The following is a 19663-nucleotide window of genomic DNA, read 5'->3' as shown; positions in this document are numbered from 1 at the left end:
AAGGAGGATTTAAAGGGACCATGCAGCCATCAGAAATCAGTCCAAGCTCCCCAGAAGCCCCTGCTGCTTCTGAGCTCAAATGCAAAATCTCATCTCATGACCCCAATAGAGGTTGCGACCACAGTTTGTGAAGTCCTAAACTAGAGGAACATGTATAGCAGGTGCATGGGAACACCACTACCTACAAATTCCCCTCACACACCATCCTGACTTGGATCCACATCACCATTCCTGCCTAAATGCCGAACATCCTTGGATATTCAGTTCCCAATTTTGGTCACCCTGTAGCCACGTCTCCGTTTTGTGTGTTCTGATGAAGAGTCATACGGACTCGAAACGTTAACTGTAGATGCCGTCAGATCTACTGAGTTTTTCCAGCTATTTTTGTTTTTGTTTCACCATTCCTTCGCTGTTGCTCAGTCAAAAACCTGAGGCTCCCTAACACCACCTTGGGAGTACCTACATCATGTGGACTGCAACTGTTCAAGGCAGCAGCTGACCACCACCTTCTTGACGGCAATTAGGGATAGGCAATAAATGCTGGCCTTGCCAGCAATGACCACATCCCATGAATGAATAAAAAATAAACCAGAGAAAATAAACCACATGGAATCCCACTATGTAGGAAATAATATGTCCCATGATAAACTCATACCCCTCTTCATTTTTTCTCTCAAGATACTTATCCAACTCTAACTTGAATTTGCTGATACTATCAGTTTTTGTTATTCACCACCCTCTGGGTAATGTAGTTAAATGGAAGCAATATTTTCAACATTACATTTCTTAGTTGTTAATTCTCTCATTATAGAATGTATGACCATGTTAAGCATATTAATGCTCATCTCATCCACAACCTTTAGGATGTTGAATTCTTCTATAAATCTCATTCCTGAGCCTTTATATGACTAACTTTTGTAGCCTCTCTCCTCAAATCAAGTCTAAGCCTAGCTATCAATTTAGCTGTCCTTTACTACATGCATTCCAATATCTTTCTGACAGTACATGGTACTCCAATTGGGTTCAAACCAGCACTTAGTACATAAACACAATTGCTTAAGAGTTATGCTCAATCGTCTCGCTACAAAGCCTAACACCTTCCTTGCTCTCTTCACTGTCCTGATGGCTTCAAGGATATATCCACCAGCTCCCTAAAACAGCACTTTGTCACAGCCTATTGAATAATGCCCATAGCTTACATTGCCGCTGTTTATTATGCTTTCTCAATCTCCTTGACACTGGTCCTCATTAAAGGACATGTGCCATTTATTAGCTTGGCTCGCCAGTCTATCCAAGTTCTCCTATATTTGATCAGCCTGTTCCCTATTTGTGGTTCTCCCTGAAGTTTGGTACTTGCTGCCAAGATTTTTTTCTGTTCTCCACTTCAAAGTTAGTTATGTACATTACAAACAGCTCAAACCAATCATTTGTTGATCTTTAAACCATTACATTAAAATCATGCTTTCAATCATAACAGTGTAACAGAGAGAAACAGAGTTAACATTTTGAGTCCATGTGACCCTTCTTCAGAGCTAAAAAGTAGAAATTGGATGAAATTTATACTATTTAAGGGAGATGGAGCAGGTGAAGCTGGATAGAAGGTCAGCGATAGGTGGGGGCTAAAGAGACTCTCCTTAGTCCCCACCTATCGCTGACCTTCTATAGAACTTCACCTGCTCCACCTCCCTTAAATGGTATAAATTATCATCTCATTTCTACTTCTCTTTAGCTCTGAAGGGTCACATGGACTCGAATTGTTAACTCTGTTTCACTCTCCACAGATGCTATCAGACCTGCTGAGTTTTTCCAAAGTTTTCTGTTTTTATTTCAGATTTCCAGCATCCGCAGTATTTTGCTTTTATCTTAAGAAATATTTTGCACCCAGTTACTCTGCATTGTGAAGTATTAATAAAAAATAAAGTTACCAGTTTGTTTAACGTGTGGTAAATCTTGTGAATATTAGCCAGTGTAGACAGGTGAGAAGTTAGTGGAAAATCTAGAAGAAAGGAAAAAGTTTAAAGTTAACATTGAGAGGCAAGAGATAAACTTTACATTGGAAATAACAGTGCCAAATTTCCTCCATTCCTTCAGTTTTTAATAATGTAGAACATACTGCTTGAATCCACTCTGGCTACTAATAGATGGGCTTGATAACTTACATCTGTCCACAATCTATTATTATTCCTATTAATCCAAAATCATTGTTCAAAAATTAATAATTTATCCAGTCGTTCAAATCAAGCAGTTTAAATAAAACAATAAAGACTAATAAACTATTCAGAACTAAGAATGGGCTATATGTTACATTAAGTTAAACAACAAATGACTGTTGAATGAAATATCTTGAGAACTGTGTTACAAAAACTATGCTGATCTTTCTCGTTTCCGTTGTCTGATAAATTACAACTCTCAAGAAAACAACTGTGGGTTGGAATGGTTCAACTCCATTAAGAGAACAATTCACTCACACAAATTAGCTTCAATCCTGTGAATTATCTTCTATGAGCGCTTCAATTAAAAGGTGGTCTTATGTCCATAGTTACTGCTCCAATAGAGGAAAGATACCAGCCAATTTTTACACAGCAAAATTCACCAAACACCAATGAGATAATAACCAGATAATATGTTTCGCCATGCTTTTGGTCAAGGGATAAATATTGGCAAGGACACCAAGAGAAGTCCCTGCTCCTCTTCAAAAAAAGCACCATGGGATCTTTGATAGCAATCAGAGCACAGAATTAGCCTCGGTTGAACATCTCAAATGAAAGAAAGAATCTCCGATAGTGCAACACTCCCTCAATAATGAAGTGAAGTATCACCCCAAGTTTTAGACTGAAGTCTCTGGAGTGGGACTTGAACCCACATCCTTCTGACTCAGGAGGAGAGTGCTACCACTCAACTATAGCTGAAACCATAAAAGGAAGTTATGAGAATGTACTGAAGCCTGCTGGACAACAAACTGGCAACAATATTATTGCAAATCTTTTGCACTGTATGAACAAAAGTTGTGTTTATTTGTCCAACAATACGAGGGCTAGCACTTCCTGCACATGCACTAATGCAGTGTCAGTGAGCCATATATTCCGACTAGCGTTGGAAAGTGCTGGCCCGCAGGAATTAAAAGTACCACCTATTTACCTGGCTTTGAAAATTACGTTGACGCTTCCATTCACCAGAACTGCTTGGGACCTACATTGTAAGATTCCTCGCAGGCCCCAGCAAAGTCTAGCTCCAGTGAATTCAAGGATGCCACATCCCCTTTTTTATGGCACTTGCTGCAATAAAGCAGGGAAGTTTAAAAGGCCAGGGAAAATGACAGGCCGGAGGAAAGATTTGGTGGGGAGGTGGTGGTGGAAATGGGGGTGTCCAGAGGTCGTGGGTCTTTACAATTAGTTACTCAGAAGTTGGAAAAGGTTTTAATTCTTCTAACTTGTTCAGGGTGACTATCCATATAACCCTGATGGAACCATCCGAAGTTTGCGATTTATACCACGCTGTCGGATGGTTCCCAGTGCAGCACAATTGTCCAGAGGAAGTGTGCACCTCTGGGCAATTGCCGTGCAAACCTTTACCTGGGAACTTCCCAGAAGGATTCCCCCCACCCCCCCCAAATCCGATGCTGAGGAGCTCGGAAGTTACAGGCCTATGTGTCAGAGACAGACTGTTTAAAGGTGAGAGAGATAGAGAAACTTTTTAAACTGCATCTCTGCTTTCTATCACTGAATTTTGTTTTTGCAAATACCACAAAATCAACGGAAAAAAATTGCAACTACTCAGAGTAACCATTTTAATGGTCAGTTTCTTATAATGAAGAAAATATTTTTTTTAATGGTTTGTTTCAATATTATTTATTGAAAACAAAATTAAGGTGAAACAAAAATTCATCAGCTAATGTGGGGCTTGAGACCATGACCCTGGGATTAAGGGCCCCATTAACTACCAACTAGTCAAGCTATGTAGGAACTCCCCACACAAAGCCTCTCCAACATGTTCATTTGTTCAAGGAAAGGTAACAGCTTCACAAATGACCTGCCTTAAGGAGGCTGCATTAAAATAATTTAGACATATTTAGAATTAAAATATTTAGAAATATTTCCATCACTGATACTCCTGCCACTGACTGAAAAAGCGTCGGGAATAGTTGAGCATGCATCGCCAGCTGCAATGCGAGTTTGCAAGAGTTCCTGATGCCTTTCTGTTCAGTGCCAGGAGTTAGTGATGAAAAACTGCAAGGAATTAAAACTCTTACAGTCCTCACCCCACCCAATCTTAAACTTTATCTTAGAATTTAGCACCTCTTAATCGCATATTTTTTTCACAATAAAAAAACTTTACTGATTTCACTTTGTGCTTTTTAAAAAATTCCTTCACGGGATGTGGCCTTCGCTGGCTGGGCCAGCATTTATTGCCCATCCCTAGCTGCCCTTGAAAAAGGTGGTGGTGAGCGGCCTTCTTGAACTGCTGCAGTCCATGTGTACACTCACAGTGCTGTTAGGAAGGGAGTTCCAGAGTTTTGACCGAGTGACAGTGAAGGAACGACGATATATTTCTAATTCAGGACGGTGAATGACTTGGAGGGGAACTTCCAGGTGGTGGTGTTCCCATCTATCTGCTGCCCTTGTTCTTCTAGATGGTAGTGGTCATGGGTTTGGAAGGTGCTGTCTATGGAACCATGGTGAATTCCTGCAGTGCATCTTGTAAATGATACACACGGCTGCTACTGTGCGTCAGTGGTGGAGGGAGTGAATGTTTGTGGATGTGATGCCAACCAAGCTGCCTGCTTTGTCCTGGTCAGTGTCCTTGAGTGTTGCGGGAGCTGCACTCATCCAGGCAAGTGGGGAGTATTCCATCACACTCCTGACTTGTGTCTTGTGGATGGGCTTTGGGGAATCAGGTGGTGAGTTACTTGTCATACGATTCCTAGTATCTTACCTGCTCTTGTAACCACTGTATTTATGTGGCTAGTCCAATTCAGTTTCTGGTCAATGGTAAGCCCAAGGATGTTGTTAGTGGGGAATTCAGTGATGGTAATGCCATTGAACATCAAGGAGCGATGGTTGGATTCTCTCTTGTTGGGGATGGTCATTGCCTCACACTTGTGTGATGCAAATGTCACTTGCCATTTGTCGGCCCAAACCTGGACATTGTCCAGGTCTTGCTGCATTCAGACATGGACTGCTTCAGTATCTGAGTAGCCACGAATGGTGCTATACATTGTGCAATCATCAGCGAACATCCCCACTTCTGAGCTTATGATGGAAGGAAGGTCATTGATGAAGCAGCTGAAGATGGTTGAGCCGAGGACACTACCCTGAGGAACTCCTGCAGTGATATTCTGGAGCTGAGGTGACTGACCTCCAAGAACCATAGCCATCTTCCTTTGTGCTGGGTATGACTCCAACTAGTGGAGAGATTTCACTCCCCCCCTCCCCAAATTCCCATTGACTCCAGTTTTGCTAGGGCTCCTTGATGCCACACTCGGTCAAATGCTGCCTTGACTTCAAGGGCAGTCACTCTCACCTTACCTCAGGAGTTCAGCTCTTTCATCCATGTTTGAGCCAAGGCTGTAATAAGGACAGGAGCTGAGTGACCCCGGCAGAACCCAAATTGGGTGTCAGTGAGCAGGTTATTGCTAAGCAAGAGCTACTTGATAGCACTGTTGATGACACCTCCCATTACTTTACTGATGATCGAGAGTAGATTGATGGGACAGTAATTGGCCGCATTGGATCTGTCCTGCTTTTTGTGCACAGACCATAAGACATAGGAGCAGAAATTAGGCCATTCGGCCCATCGAGTCTGCTCCGCCATTCAATCATGGCTGATAAGTTTCTCAACACCATTCTCCCGTCTTCTCCCCGTAACCGTTGATCCCCTTACCAATCAAGAACCTATCTATCTCGGTCTTAAATACACTCAATGACCTGGCCTCCACAGCCTTCTGTGGCAATGAATTCCATAGATTCACCACTGTCTGGCTAAAGAAGTTTCTCCTCATCTCTGTTCTAAAAGGTTTTCCCTTTACTCTGAGGCTGTGCCCTTGGGTCCTAGTCTCTCCGACTAATGGAAACATCTTCCCCACGTCCACTCTATCCAGGCCTTTCAGTATTCTGTAAGTTTCAATCAGATCCCCCCTCATCCTTCTAAACTCCATCGAGTATAGACCCAGAGTCCTCAAAAGTTCCTCATATGTTAGCCATTCATTCCTGGGATCATTCTCGTGAACCTTCTTTGGACCCTCTCCAGGCCAGCACATCCTTCCTGAGATACGGGACCCAAAATTGCTCACAATATTTTAAATGTGGTCTGACCAGAGCCTTATAAAGCCTCAGCAGCATATCCCTGCTTTTATATTCTAGTCCTCTCGAAATAAATGCCAACATTGCATTTGCCTTCCTAACTACCGACTCAACCTGCAAGTTAACCTTAAGAGAATCCTGGACTGGGAGTCCCAAGTCCCTTTGCACTCCAGATTTCTGAATTCTCTCCCCATTTAGAAAATAGTCTATGCCTCTATTCTTCCTACCAACGTGCGTGACCTCACACTTCCCCATGTTGTATTCCATCTGCCACTTCTTTGCCCATTCTCCTAACCTGTCCAAATCCTTCTGCAACCTCCCCTCCTCCTCAATACTACCTGTCCCTCCACCAATCTTTGTATCATCTGCAAACTTAGCCAGGATGTCCTCAGTTCCTTCATCTAGATCATTAATGTATAAAGTGAAAAGTTGTGGTTCCAACACTGACCCCTGCGGAACTCCACTAGTCACCGGCTGCCATCCTGAGAAGGACCCCCTTATCCCCACTCTCTGCCTCCTGCCAGACAGCCAGTCTTCTATCCATGCTAGTACCTTGCCTCTAACACCATGGGCTCTTATCTTACTGAGCAGCCTCCTGTGCGGCACCTTGTCAATGGCCTTCTGGAAGTCCAAGTAGATAACATCCATCGGCTCTCCTTTGTCTAACCTACTCGTTACCTCCACAAAAAATTCTAACAGGTTTGTCAGGCATGACCTCCCCTTGAAACCACGCTGACTTTGCCCGATTTTACCATGCACTTCCAAGTATTCTGAAATCTCATCCTTAATAACGGACTCTAAAATTTTACCAACGACCGAGGTCAGGCTAATTGGCCTGTAATTTCCAGTCTTTTGCCTCACTTCCTTCTTAAACAGGGAGGTTACATTAGCGATTTTCCAGTCCTCTGGGACCCTCCCTGACTCCAGTGATTCCTGAAAGATCGCTACTAATGCCTCCGCTATCTCTTCAGCTATCTCCTTCAGAACTCTGGGGAGTAATCCATCTGGTCCAGGTGATTTATCCACCTTCAGACCTTTCAGTTTTCCTAGCACCTTCTCCTTGGTATTGGCCACCATACACACCTCTGCCCCCCGACTCTCTTGAACTTTGGGGATGTCACTCATGTCTTCCACTGTGAAGACCGACGCAAAGTACCTATTCAGTTCCTCCACCATTTCTTTGTTCCCCACTACTACTTCTCCAGTGTCATTTTCCAGCGGCCCAATGTCCACTTTTGCCTCTCTCTTACCCTTTATATATCTAAAAAAACTCTTGCAATCTTCTTTTATATTACTGGCTAGTTTACCCTCATATTTGATCTTCTCCCTCCTTATTTCTTTTTTAGTTCTCCTCTGTTGGTCTTTGTAGGCTTCCCAATCCCCTGGTTTCCCACTGCTCTTCGCCGCATTGTATGCTTTCTCTTTAGCTTTTATGCTGTCCCTGACTTCCCTTGTCAGCCATGGTTGTCTCGTCCTCCCTTTAGTATGCTTCTTCTTCCTAGGGATGAATTTTTGCTGTGTCTCCCAAATTACTCCCAGAAACTCCTGCCATTGCTGCTCCACTGTCTTTCCTGCTAGGCTCATCTCCCAGTCAATTCTGGCCAGCTCCTCCCTCACGCCTCTGTAGTTGCCTTTATTCAACTGTAATACCGTTACATCTGATTCCAGCTTTTTCCTCTCAAATTGCAGGGTAAATTCTATCATATTATGGTCACTTCCTCCTAAGGGTTCCTTCACCTTAAGCTCCCTTATCAAATCTGCCTCATTACACATCACTAAATCTAGAATTGCCTGTTCCCTAGTGGGCTCCACCACAAGCTGCACCAAAAAGCCATCTCGTAGACATTCCACAAATTCCTTTTCTTGGGAAACACTACCAACCTGATTTTCCCAGTCTACCTGCATATTGAAATCCCCCATGATCACTGTAACCTTGCCTTTCTTACACACCTTTTCTATCTCCTGGTGTATCTTGTGCCACACATCCTGACTACTGTTTGGAGGCCTGTACATAACTCCCATTGTGGTTTTTTTAACCTTTGCGGTTGTTCAACTCTACCCACACAGATTCTACATCATCTGACCCTACATCATTTCTTGCTATCGATTTAATTTCATTTCTTACTAACAAAGCAACCCCACCCTCTCTGCCAACTGCCTAACTTTTCGATAGGATGTATATCCTTGGATATTTAGCTCCCAGTCCTGATCCCCTTGCAGCCATGTTTCCGTGATGCCCACTACATCATACCTGCCAATTTCAATCTGCGCCACAAGCTCATTGACCTTATTTCATATACTGCGTGCATTCAGATACAACACCTTCAGTCCTGTATTTCCTGTCCCTTTTCTCATTGTCGTCCCTTTATCTGATGTGCTTGAAGTTAGATTTCTAGCCCTTTCCAAACACACTGTCCTATTTTGTGTTCTGGAGACTTTAATAGCCTCTCCTGGGCTCTCCTTTCTTTTCAGTTTTTTCATAATTTTCCATGAAGTTGAATCCACACCCCACCCCCCCCGCTGCTTTGTTTCCCATTAGTCATACTTCTTGGAGTTTTACCCTTCCCTTCCCCCCAACTTTCTAGCTTAAAGTCCTGTTGACCACCCTATTTACCCTTTTCGCTAGAACATTGGTCCCAGATCGGTTCAGGTGGAGACTGTCCCAACGGTACAGATCCCTCCTGTTCCAATACTGATGCCAGTGCCCCACAAAATGGAACGCCTCTTTCCCGCACCACTCCTTTAGCCACGTGGTTACTTCCCTTATTCTCACGTCCCTCTGACAATTTGCACGCAGCTCGGGTAGTACTCAGAAGATTATAACCCTTGAGGACCTGTTCTTTAATTTAGTTCCTAGTTCCTGATAATCCCCAAACAGGTCCTCTTTCCTAGTCTTACCTATGTTATTTGTCCCGACGTGGACCACAACAACTGGATCCTCACCCTCCCTCTCGAATATCCTTTCAAGCCGGTCAGAGATGTCCCTCACCCTGGCACCGGGCAGGCAACATACCATGCGGGACTCTCGATCCTGCTTACAAAGGAAGCTATCAATTCCCCTAATTATAGAATCCCCTACAACTACCACTTGTCTTTTTGCTCCCCCCTCTTGAATGGCCTCCTGTGCTAAGGTGCCGTGGTCAGCTGGCTCATCCTCCCTACAGCCCTCTTCCTCATCCACACAGGGAGCAAGTACCTCGTACCTGTTGGACAAGGTCAAGAGCTGAGGCTCCTCTGTTCCTGAACAAAGGATCCCTCTACCTGCCTCACTTGCAGTCACACCCTGCTGACCCTGACCACTGACCGGACTTGAGGTACTTAATCTATTGGGTGTGACCGCCTCCTGATACAAAGCATCCAGGTAACTCTCCCCCTCCCGGATGTGCCGCAGCGTCCGGAGCTCGGACTCCAGCTCATCAATTCTGAGCCGGAGTTCCTCCAGCAACCAACACTTGCTGCAGATGTGGTCACTGCGGCTTACAATGGGATCTGCCAGCTCCCACATCATACAGCTACAGCACATCACCTGCCCAGCCATCTCTACTTAGATAATTAATTTATTAATTAGCTTTGCAGTGCTTTTTTTCAAATTTGGTGCAGATTTCCTACCAACCAATCAGGTCACAGCTTTCCTGTGACGTCACTTTTTCAGTTTTGGCTTCAGTTACTCTGTGCCCCGAGGTGCTCCGGACCACTCCGGTGCTCCTCCCTCCGAGTCTGCTCCCTAGAGACAAGGCCGCGAATCCCCGAGGTAAGCTAGATTTATACTCACCGCTCCGGTGCTCCTCCGAGTCTGCTCCCTAGAGACAAAGCCATGAATCCCCGAGGTAAGCTAGATTTATACTCACCGCTCCGGTGCTCCTCCCTCCGAGTCTGCTCCCTGGAGACAAGGCCGCGAATCCCCGAGGTAAGCTAGATTTATACTCACCGCCCCAGTGCTCCTCCCTCCGAGTCTGCTCCCAGGATTTACTCACCAATCAACTGCTTTTTCTTTAAAATCCACTTTCAGAAGAGTGTCCCTCGCAGGTCTGGTGCACTCCTGAAGGCACTGCCTCTTCCTCTCTCTCTTTTTTTGAGGTTTGAGGAGGAGAGAGGGATGGAAACACTACAGCAATGTAATGTTTGGGGCTATTCCGTTCTTTGACAGTGGGTCCTCCTCGATTCCCTCCCGAGACGCGGTGGCTGCAATGACTTCTCCCAGAATGCTTCAGTCACTTCTCACCAGCACCCTCTGTTGGATGCCCTTCCTCCTGTTGAGTGCAAGAGTCCTTCTCCTCGATTCCCTCCTGAGTCGCGGTGGCTGCGATGACTTCTCCCAGAATGCTTCAGTCACTTCTCACCAGCGCCCTCTGTTGGATGCCCTTCCTCCTGTTGAGTGCAAGAGTCCTTCTCCTCGATTCCCGCCTGAGTCGCGGTGGCTGTGATGACTTCTCCCAGAATGCTTCAGTCACTTCTCACCAGCACCCTCTGTTGGACATACTTGGGCAACTTTCCACATAGCTGGGTAGATGCCAGTATTGTAGCTGTACCGGAACAGCTTGGTTAGGGCCGCAGAAAGTTCGAGCACAAGTCTTCAGCACTATTGCTAGAATATCGTCAGGACCCATAGCCTTTGCAGTATCCAGTGCCTTCAGCCGTTTCTTGATATCACGTGGAGTGAATCGAATTGGCTGAAAACTGGCATTTGTGATGCTGGGGACCTCCGGAGGTGAACGAGATGGATCATCCGCTCGGTAATTCTGGCTGAAGGTTGCAGGAAATGCTTCAGCCTTATCTTTTGCACTGATGTGCTGGGCTCCTCCATCATTAAGGATGGGGATATTTGTGGAGCCTCCTCCTCCAGTGAGTTGTTTCATTATCCACCACCATTCACAACTGGATGTGGCAGAACTGCAGAGCTTACATCTGTTCTGTTGGTTGTGGGATCGCTTAGCCCTGTCTATCACTTGCTGCTTATGCTGTTTGGCATGCAAGTAGTCCTGTGTTATAGCTACACCAGGTTGACACCTCATTTTTAGGTATGCCTGGTGCTATTCCTGGAATGCATTCCTGCACTCTTCACTGAACCAGGGTTGATCCCCTGGCTTGATGGTAATGGTAGAGTGGGGGATATGCCGGGCCATGAGGTTACAGATTGTGTTCGAGTACAATTCCGCTGCTGCTGGCGGCCCACAGCACCTCATGCCCAGACTTGAGTTGCTAGACCTGTTTGAAATCTATCCCATTTAGCATGGTGGTAGAGCCACACAACACGATGGAGTGTATCCTAATGTGAAGGTGGGAATGTGCAGTGGTCATTCCTATTGATACTGTCATGGACAGATGCATCTGCAGCAGGCAGGTTGGTGACAATGAGATCAAGTATATTTTTCCTTTCGTTGGTTCGCAGGCCCAGTCTAGCAGCTATGTTATTTAGGAGTCAGCCAGTTCGCTCAGTAGTGGTGCTACCGAGCCACTCTTGGTGATGGACATTGAAGTCCCCCGTCCAGAGTGCATTCTGCACCCTTGCCACCCTCAGTGCTCCCTCCAAGTGGTGTTCAACATGGAGGTGTACTGATTTATCAGCTGAGGGAGGGTGGTATGTGGTAATCAGCAGGAGGTTTCCTTGCCCATGTCTGACCTGATGCCATGAGACTTCATAGGGTACGGAGTCAATGTTGAGGACTCCCAGGGCAACCCCCTCCCAACTGTATACCACTGTGCCACCACTTCTGCTGGGCCTGTCCTGCTGGTGGGACAGGACATATCCAGGGATGGTGATGATGGTGTCTGGGACATTGTCTGTCAGGTATGATATCGTGAGGATGACCATGTCAAGCTGTTGCTTGACTAGTCTGTGAGACAGCTCTCCCAATTTTGGCACTAGCCCCAGATTCCCATTAGTTAATAAGGAGGACTTTGCAGGGTCGATAGGGCTCAGATTGCCATTGTCGTTTCCTGTGTCTAGATCGATGCCGGGTGGTCTGTCCGGTTTCATTCCTTTCCTGTGACTTTGTAGCGGTTCATTACAACTGAGTGGCTTGCTAGGCCATTTCAGAGGGTATTTATGAGTCAACCACATTGCTGTAGGTTTGGAGTCACATGTAGGCCAGACCAGGTAAGGATTGCAGATTTCCTTTCCTAAAAAGGACACTAGTGAACTAAATGGGTTTTTACAACAATCGACAATGGTTCCACGGGCATCGTTAGATTTTTAATTCCAGATTTTTAAATTTTTTTATTGAATTCAAATTCCACAGGATTCGAATTCAGAGCATTACCCTAGGTCTCTGGATTACTAGTCCAGCGACAATACCACTGCGTCATCGCCTCCCCCAAATCTCCCAAAGAGCATTCGCATCCATGCCTCATGAGCTCAGACCTGCTAGAGCTGTTTGCATTTAAAAATTGCTAAATAGTTTTAAAAAACTATTTAGAAGGCTTCAGTTTCCCCCCCCCCCATGTAGATCTATTTGGGGAAGCTTAAAATAATTCAGCACAAAAAAAAATTTTGTTTGATGTTCCAAAACCATGTTTGATGTTCCAAAACCTGGCACAAGAGAAAGGCCCCAAGTATAGGCCATCGCCAAAGCTGAAAATAAATGGATTAAGGATTGGCTAACAAGCAGAAAACAGAGTAGGAATAAACGGGTCTTTCTCGTGTTGGCAGGCTGAAGCTACTGGGGTACCTCAAGGATCAGTACTTGGGCCCCAGCTGTTCACAATATATATCAATGATTTGGATGTGGGGACCAAATGTAATATTTCCAAGTTCAGGGGTGATACAAAGTTAAGTGGGAAGGTGTGTTGTGAGGAAGATGTAAAGCGGCTACTGGCGGATTTGGACAAACTTAGTGAGTGGGCAAGAACATGGCAGATGGAATATAATGTGGGAAAATGAGGTGATCCGCTCTGGTAGAAGGAACAGATATGCAGAGTATTTCCTAAATGGTAAGAGGTTAGAAAGTGTAGATGTACAAAGGGACCTGGGTGTCCTTGTCCATAAGTCACTAAAAGCCAACATGCAGGTGCAGCTGGCAATTAGGAAGGCTAATGGAATGTTAGCTTTTATTGCAAGAGGATTAGAGTACAGGAGTAGTGAAATCTTGCTTCAATTGCATAGAAGCTTGGTTAGACCACACCTGAAGCACTGTGTGCAGTTTTGGTCCCCATACCTCAGTGAGGATATTATTGCCATAGAGGGAGTGCAATGAAGGATCGCCAGACTTGTTCCAGGGATGGCTGGACTATCTTATGAAGAAAAATTGGAGAAACTGTGCTTGTATTCTCTAGAGTTATGAAGAATGAAAGGTCATCTCATTGAAACCTACAAAATATTTAAAGGGATAGACAGGGTAGATGCAGGTAAGATGGGGGAGTCTAGAACCAGGGGACAATTTCAAAATAAGGGGGCAGCCGTTTAGGACCGAGATGAGGAGAAATTTCTTTACTCAGAGGGTTGCGAATCTTTGGAATTCTCTACTCCAGAGGGCCATGGAAGCTGAGTCATTGAGTAAGCTTAAGGTAGAGATTGACAGATTTCTGGTCAACAATAACGTAAAGGGTTATGGAGATAATGCCTTTTACCCACACTAAGTGTTCAATCGGCCATGATTGTATTGAATGGCAGAGCAGGTTCGACGGGCTTATGGCCTTCCCCTATGTTCCTAATGTGGCTAACTTTTAACTGTCCTCTGCAATGGCTTAGCAAGCCACTTAGTTCAAGGGCAATTAGGGATGGGTAACAAATGCTGGCCTTGCCAACAACGCCTACATCCCATGAAAAAATAAGTGACCATTATTTCATCAAAACGTGCTGCGTGGTCAGGGCTTCAGAAGTACATGGTAGACAGTGGAACAGCCATATTGATGATCATAGAAATTGCTAGATGAAAATGGACAAAGGTTCATCTTGTTTACTGTCCTCCATCTTGGTAGTTGCTTGATACAATAATAATGGAGTTGTTGACTTATCATAGCAATTAATCTCTAACAATTAAACTACATGGGACTCAAACAATAAAAAATTTATCCCTGGATTAGGTCAGAACTTTTAAGTTAGTGGATAATTAGAATTACCACCAGCTTCTGTTATAAAATAAAACACCAATGAAATAACAAACATATTTATATAAATATATGAAAACTATTAAAATTCTTTCCAGGAATTATCCTCCAACAAATTTCAAAAGCCCTACATCATTTCATTGCACTCATGAGTATTTATATAACTAGAACAGCTTTGGCTATGGAAACAGTGACAACAATAAGGAAGATAAATCACAGAAACTTCACTGCTGTGCAAAAAACAAATACCTTTCAGTGAATTGGTCTGCTTTCAGTCTTCAGTTAACCAACTGCTCAAGCTTTACTCTTGAGTTCAGGAAATCATTAAGATCTCTTAATTGGCTTATTGTATTATAATTCACCGAGTTCACCATTATCTCATAAATGAACTGTAAAACAATAGATTATTTAATTCAGAGTACCTTACCCAGAATTTCTAAAATGAACCATGTTATTATTATATCACTTTAACCTCAAAAAGGAAGCTTTTAACACTTAGGTCACATTCCAGAGCAGAGTGAAGCTACATTTATCTTGTCAGATGACTTTTTTTTAAATTAAATGAATTATTAAGCACTAATGTATATCAAACCAAACAACTCATCAATGTAGAGCTATTTTTCCCTTTACTTAGTAATCATTTAGGTTCTGTGTATTCACATCCAAGAATGGAAATTTAAGTCGCTATTTGCAGGTTAAAAGTAGGAATTGTCTTAAAATACGAAAAATTGGTGAATGGTACCACAGTACATGCTGAGAGTGCACTCACTTTTGGTTTCATCTTACTGCCCTGTCTAGCCTGTACTTTCCATCTCAGTTTCACACTTATCTATTGTATACATTGTTAGCAGTACATGTGAAAGTGAGTGCACATGAAAAGAAAAATCAAGTTTCTCACCCTGTGGAGTCCTGATAACTGAACAAACAGGGAGGCTTATATAACCGTGTCATTTTTCCAAAGTTTCAGGGGTTGGAAAGTAAGGGGATTCTCATAAGGCAATTAACCTATATACATCAGGTGTTTTAAATGTTCAAAATTTACATCTGAACTTTTGAACACTGACAGTCTGAGAACCTAGCTATGTTTCTTTCAATTTACTTTTGACATAGTTCTAAACCAAATCGCTCAAATAACTTTGCTTTTAACTGAAATATAGAAAGCATCTATTTGCATTGAGTCAATACAACTGTGTGAATACAACTTGTACTGAGCCCTGCTAAATGTTGGCTTTTGTTTCTTTTCATCCTGCTCTATCAGTTAAAAAGACCACTGCACAATAAAACTAATCTATTTCAGGACTTGTAATTTATTTAAAAAGCAACCTCAATTTACCTCCCCAATTTAACAGGTCAAACTTCACCCTCCAAAATCTGGATTGAAACTGAACATTTGCAAATGACTATACTAGTCTAGCGTGAAGATCAGTAAACTTCCACAACTGGAATTAGGTCAGAAGTTGATTCATCTTCATCCAGAAAATTTTGAGGCACTGAAGAGAAATCAAGAATGACAATCATGCTCCAAACAAAACTTATATTACTACTGTAGTGGCAAATGTCATGACTCCAATTTAGCAAAAAGTATAGAGAGAAAAGGTTGTGCTGTATCCTTACAGTACAGACAAACATACAATCTAGCTTCAACAATCAGAGAATGCAAAACTTTGCTCCCAGTGGTGGAAGCTGGTTGAGCCATCAAAATCAAATTCAAGTTAACAAGGTTGTACACCACCAATAAGAATCATTTTCAATCAAAATGGGTCCAACAGAATTGATGTTGCTCTTTTAACAACACATGACAAATTTCTACAATTAAACAGAACTGGAACACTTGTTGCCAGATGTTAGCCACGGTAGAAATCAACTGACCTGAACGCAGAATTATCACCATATCTTGCATAGCCACGCCAGTGGGTGAATATGCCAATGGCGGACAGAGTAATTAAAATAAGTCCCGTTCAAAAAAAAGAAAATGTCTTTAAAGTACAACCAATATGCAAAGAAAAATATAGATTGATTTTAATGACTGACACTGAGGCTGACCAAAGATGAGGAAAGCCTGGACAGAGAGCAGTACATTGAGAGCCAGTCTGCCAATCAGAGTTGGGAAGAAGGAGCTGTGCTCCTGACTGAGAAGCTTCCAAAACACTTCCCCAGGTTACAACGCGCAAAGCAGTCTGGGGATTGCAGTTCCCTTGTGATGGCAGCAGCCGCGTCATCGCAGAACGTGTCGTCACAGAACTACAATTCCCAGAACACATCACGAACGTTGCGCCTGCGCGCTGACGTAAACCTCCCTCTTCCCCCTCCCTGACATCCTTAAACAAATGCAATTCCAGTCAGCTTCTCAGCGGAATTAACAAGGTTTTCCGCACTGGGGGAGGGGAGAAGAATACTCATCGCCCTGCTTCAGCAGCGCCACCACCTCAGCTAAATGTATCACTGCGCAGTTAATCACTGTACTGTTCCTCAACCTCAACCGAGAGCCCACTAAGAAGAAGAAAAATACCCCAATCTGTCCAGGGGTTTTTCTAAACTAGACACTGGTGAGAAACTGCGTCACCCCTTTTCTGCGAGAAACGAAACATCTCCATTAAATAGAAACGGGGGAAAGAGAATAACCAGCACCAAATGTAAACAAAAACAAATGAGCTTACGTGCCCGTTCACTAGAGCTGACATTGGGAAGGCAAAGCTGTGTGTATGTGTGCACTATCCGGACAGCAGTGGCCGGAGCCGCAGCCTCCATACTTACTGACTGCATCCGCGTGCATTTTCAATGCGGGGATGGTTAAGAACGCGCTGGACAACCGCTCCGCTCGTGCCGGTGAAGCTAGCCAGTAACAACGGAAGTCCCCCCTTCGTCCCGCAGCCATTGGCCATCCAGTTCGTCCGCTCGACGTATTTTTCAGGGCGCCGTCCGATTGGGTGCTGGAATATCAATTAGAGGGCAGCTTCAGATCACAGCGTCGCTCACCCGGCTCGCTCCTCCTTCACCACAGGAAAGGTGGCGCAGTCTTTCAATTCAGGTTATTTATCGCCGTTCGTTGCGATCTATGCTTTTAAAGCAAATAGAAACACATACTCCTTATTTGAGCGATATCGACGATGTCGTCGTGTTATTTTTTTTAAATCCCGGGCCACCTTTTATTTTTCTCTCATGAAGCCGCCGCCTCGTCGTTGTAATTAATAATGGGAATGGGCTCCTATCCTAGCAACAGAAAGGTCATGGACCAATTAGAATGTAGGTCAGGGGCCTGTTGCACTGGTTACCGTGGGCGGGGCGGGGGGGGTAGGTGAATCAGTTTATCTCGATTGTGCTGTTAAGGTCATGGCTATGGTTACACTTTCAATAAATCTGGATTTAGATTTACTCTAGCTCAGCAATGATTTGTTCACTTCCATTCGTGTGAGCATTATTCACTCCGGTTCAAAAAAGTAGGTATTTTGATTCTTGTCACTCTTTAAAAATGTACGAGTTCAATTCGTTCAAATCGATTTTATAAAATAGCTCGTGAGTGCCACTCCGCCCCGTTTAACGCGCCTACACCCAATATGTTAAGATGATTAGAGGAGAGATGAAATTTTTTTCCACACAGAGGGTGGTAGGGGTCTGGTACTCACTGCCTGAAAGGGTATTGGAGGCAGAAACCTTCAGCTCATTTAAAAGGTGTCCAAATGCTGGAGAGTGGGATTAAGCTGAGTGGCTTGTTTTTTGGCTGGCGCAGACATGATGAACCTGGTGACCTCTGTCTGTGCTGTAAACTTTCTATGATTCATATATGTAACCATATATGCATGCAGCAATTAGGAATTATGTCCACTATAGGGAAGGAAAGACGAAGACACCTTTTAAATATAAAGATAATTGATTTTAGGGGGAAAACTGCAAAATGTTGGTAGTTATGCTTCATACAGTACATGTGGAGTGATAAAGTATGTAAATTATTTTGTCTAATGAGCTGTACATCAGTCTAAACTGAAATTATTAGTTTCCATTTAGAATTGTAATACAGGCAGTTTCTTTGTACCCTCCTGTAGAAAGCAACCCTCATCATTTTTTTTTTGGGATAATTGCTACATATTTATTCAACATTGCAGAAGTTTTCACTCGAATCTTATACCCCAAACTGCAAGTATTTCACAAAACTTATGTTTATAGATATTGTATTCTCTCACTGTCCTCAGATGCATCTGACCCAGTCCTGGTGACTTCCACTTGAATTATAGCCAGCCTTTCTAATATTCCTCTTTATCAACTTTTAGCCCATCCAGTGTCTCAGCTGCCTTCTCTTTCACTGTGACTTTGGCAGCATTTTCCTTGGTAAAGACAGATGTAAGTAGCCTTTTTAAATTCTTTCATGAACGTCAGTGGCAAGTCAGCATTTGTTGCTTGTCCCCAATTGTCCTTGAGAAGGCGGCAGTGAGTCACTGCCATTGGTATACCCACATCGCTGATAGGGAGGGAGTTCCAGGACTTTGACAAGTTATGGCACAGAAAGAGGCCATTTGGCTCATTCAGTCCATGCTGGCTCAAGTTGTGGCATTCCCATGCATTAGCTGCTCTTGTCCTTCTAGCTGGTGGAGGTCACGGCTTTGGAAAGTCCTGTCAAAGGAGCCTTGGTGAGCTGCTGCAGTGTATCTTGTATATGGTACACACTGCTGCAACTGTGCGTCAATGGTGGAGGGAGTGAACATTTAAAGTGGTTGATGGGGTGCCAATCAAGTGGGCTGCTTTGTCTTGGACTATGTTGAGCTTCTTGAGTGTTGGAGCTGCACTTATCCAGGGAAGTGGAGTGTATTCCATCACACTTCTGACTTGTGCCTTTCAGGTGGTGGGCAGGCTTTGGGGAGTCAGGATCCGAGTTACCTGCTGCAGAATTCACAGACTCTGATCTGTTGTAGTCACAGATAAATGGCTAGTACAGTTAAGCTTCTGGTCAATGGTAACCCCAGGATGCTGGTTGTAGGGAATTCAGTGATGGTAATGCCATTGAATGTCAAGGGGAGATGGTTAAATTCTTGTTGGGGATTACCCTTGTGTAACCTGAATGTTACTTGCCTCAGCGAATTACTTGTCTTCCCTATTCTACCCACTTCCGCTTCCAATTGTAGATCAATCTTTTTGGTCTCTAATCAGCCCACATCTCTTGCTGCACTTTACTACCATTGTGCTTCTTGTCTGCATAGACTCCAATGCATCAATATCTTCCCTGTGCCTTGATCAGAACTGGACACAATACTCAAGGTCTAACCAGTGCACTCTACAGTTTGATCAGTATTCCTCCTAACTTGTATTCTGTTTTAGTTATGTAGTTC

At 43.8% G+C, this 19663-nt stretch overlaps 1 protein-coding gene and 1 long non-coding RNA gene across 13 annotated transcripts in view; one reads left to right on the top strand and one right to left on the bottom strand.

The window, feature by feature from the left end:
* The window catches only part of dcun1d4 (DCN1, defective in cullin neddylation 1, domain containing 4 (S. cerevisiae)), a 117399-nt gene extending 100141 nt beyond the window's left edge, over window positions 1-17258 (bottom strand). For 4 of the 12 annotated variants that reach the window (XM_078547749.1, XM_078547712.1, XM_078547740.1 and 1 more), the window contains exons 1-2: window positions 17100-17257; window positions 1926-1996 (exon numbers count right to left, since the gene is read on the bottom strand). In XM_078547749.1, the coding sequence (XP_078403875.1) occupies window positions 1926-1996; window positions 17100-17220 (192 nt within the window). In that variant the 5' untranslated portion in view covers window positions 17221-17257. Of the gene's footprint in view, window positions 1-1925; window positions 1997-3138; window positions 3196-16214; window positions 16234-17002 lie in introns of those variants that run through there. The other 8 variants (XM_078547665.1, XM_078547676.1, XM_078547721.1 and 5 more) reach the window with 6 other exon arrangements.
* The window catches only part of LOC144684108 (uncharacterized), a 39310-nt gene continuing 36855 nt past the window's right edge, over window positions 17209-19663 (top strand). The window contains exon 1 of the long non-coding RNA XR_013577403.1: window positions 17209-17373. This is a non-coding gene — a long non-coding RNA (uncharacterized LOC144684108). The remainder of the gene's footprint in view (window positions 17374-19663) is intronic.

The sequence above is a fragment of the Cetorhinus maximus genome, chromosome 1 (assembly GCF_964194155.1).
Source record: "Cetorhinus maximus chromosome 1, sCetMax3.hap1.1, whole genome shotgun sequence".
Taxonomy (NCBI): domain Eukaryota; kingdom Metazoa; phylum Chordata; class Chondrichthyes; order Lamniformes; family Cetorhinidae; genus Cetorhinus; species Cetorhinus maximus.
The sequence above is the reverse complement of the archived record's forward strand: the minus strand, read 5'-3'. Positions and strand labels throughout refer to the sequence as shown.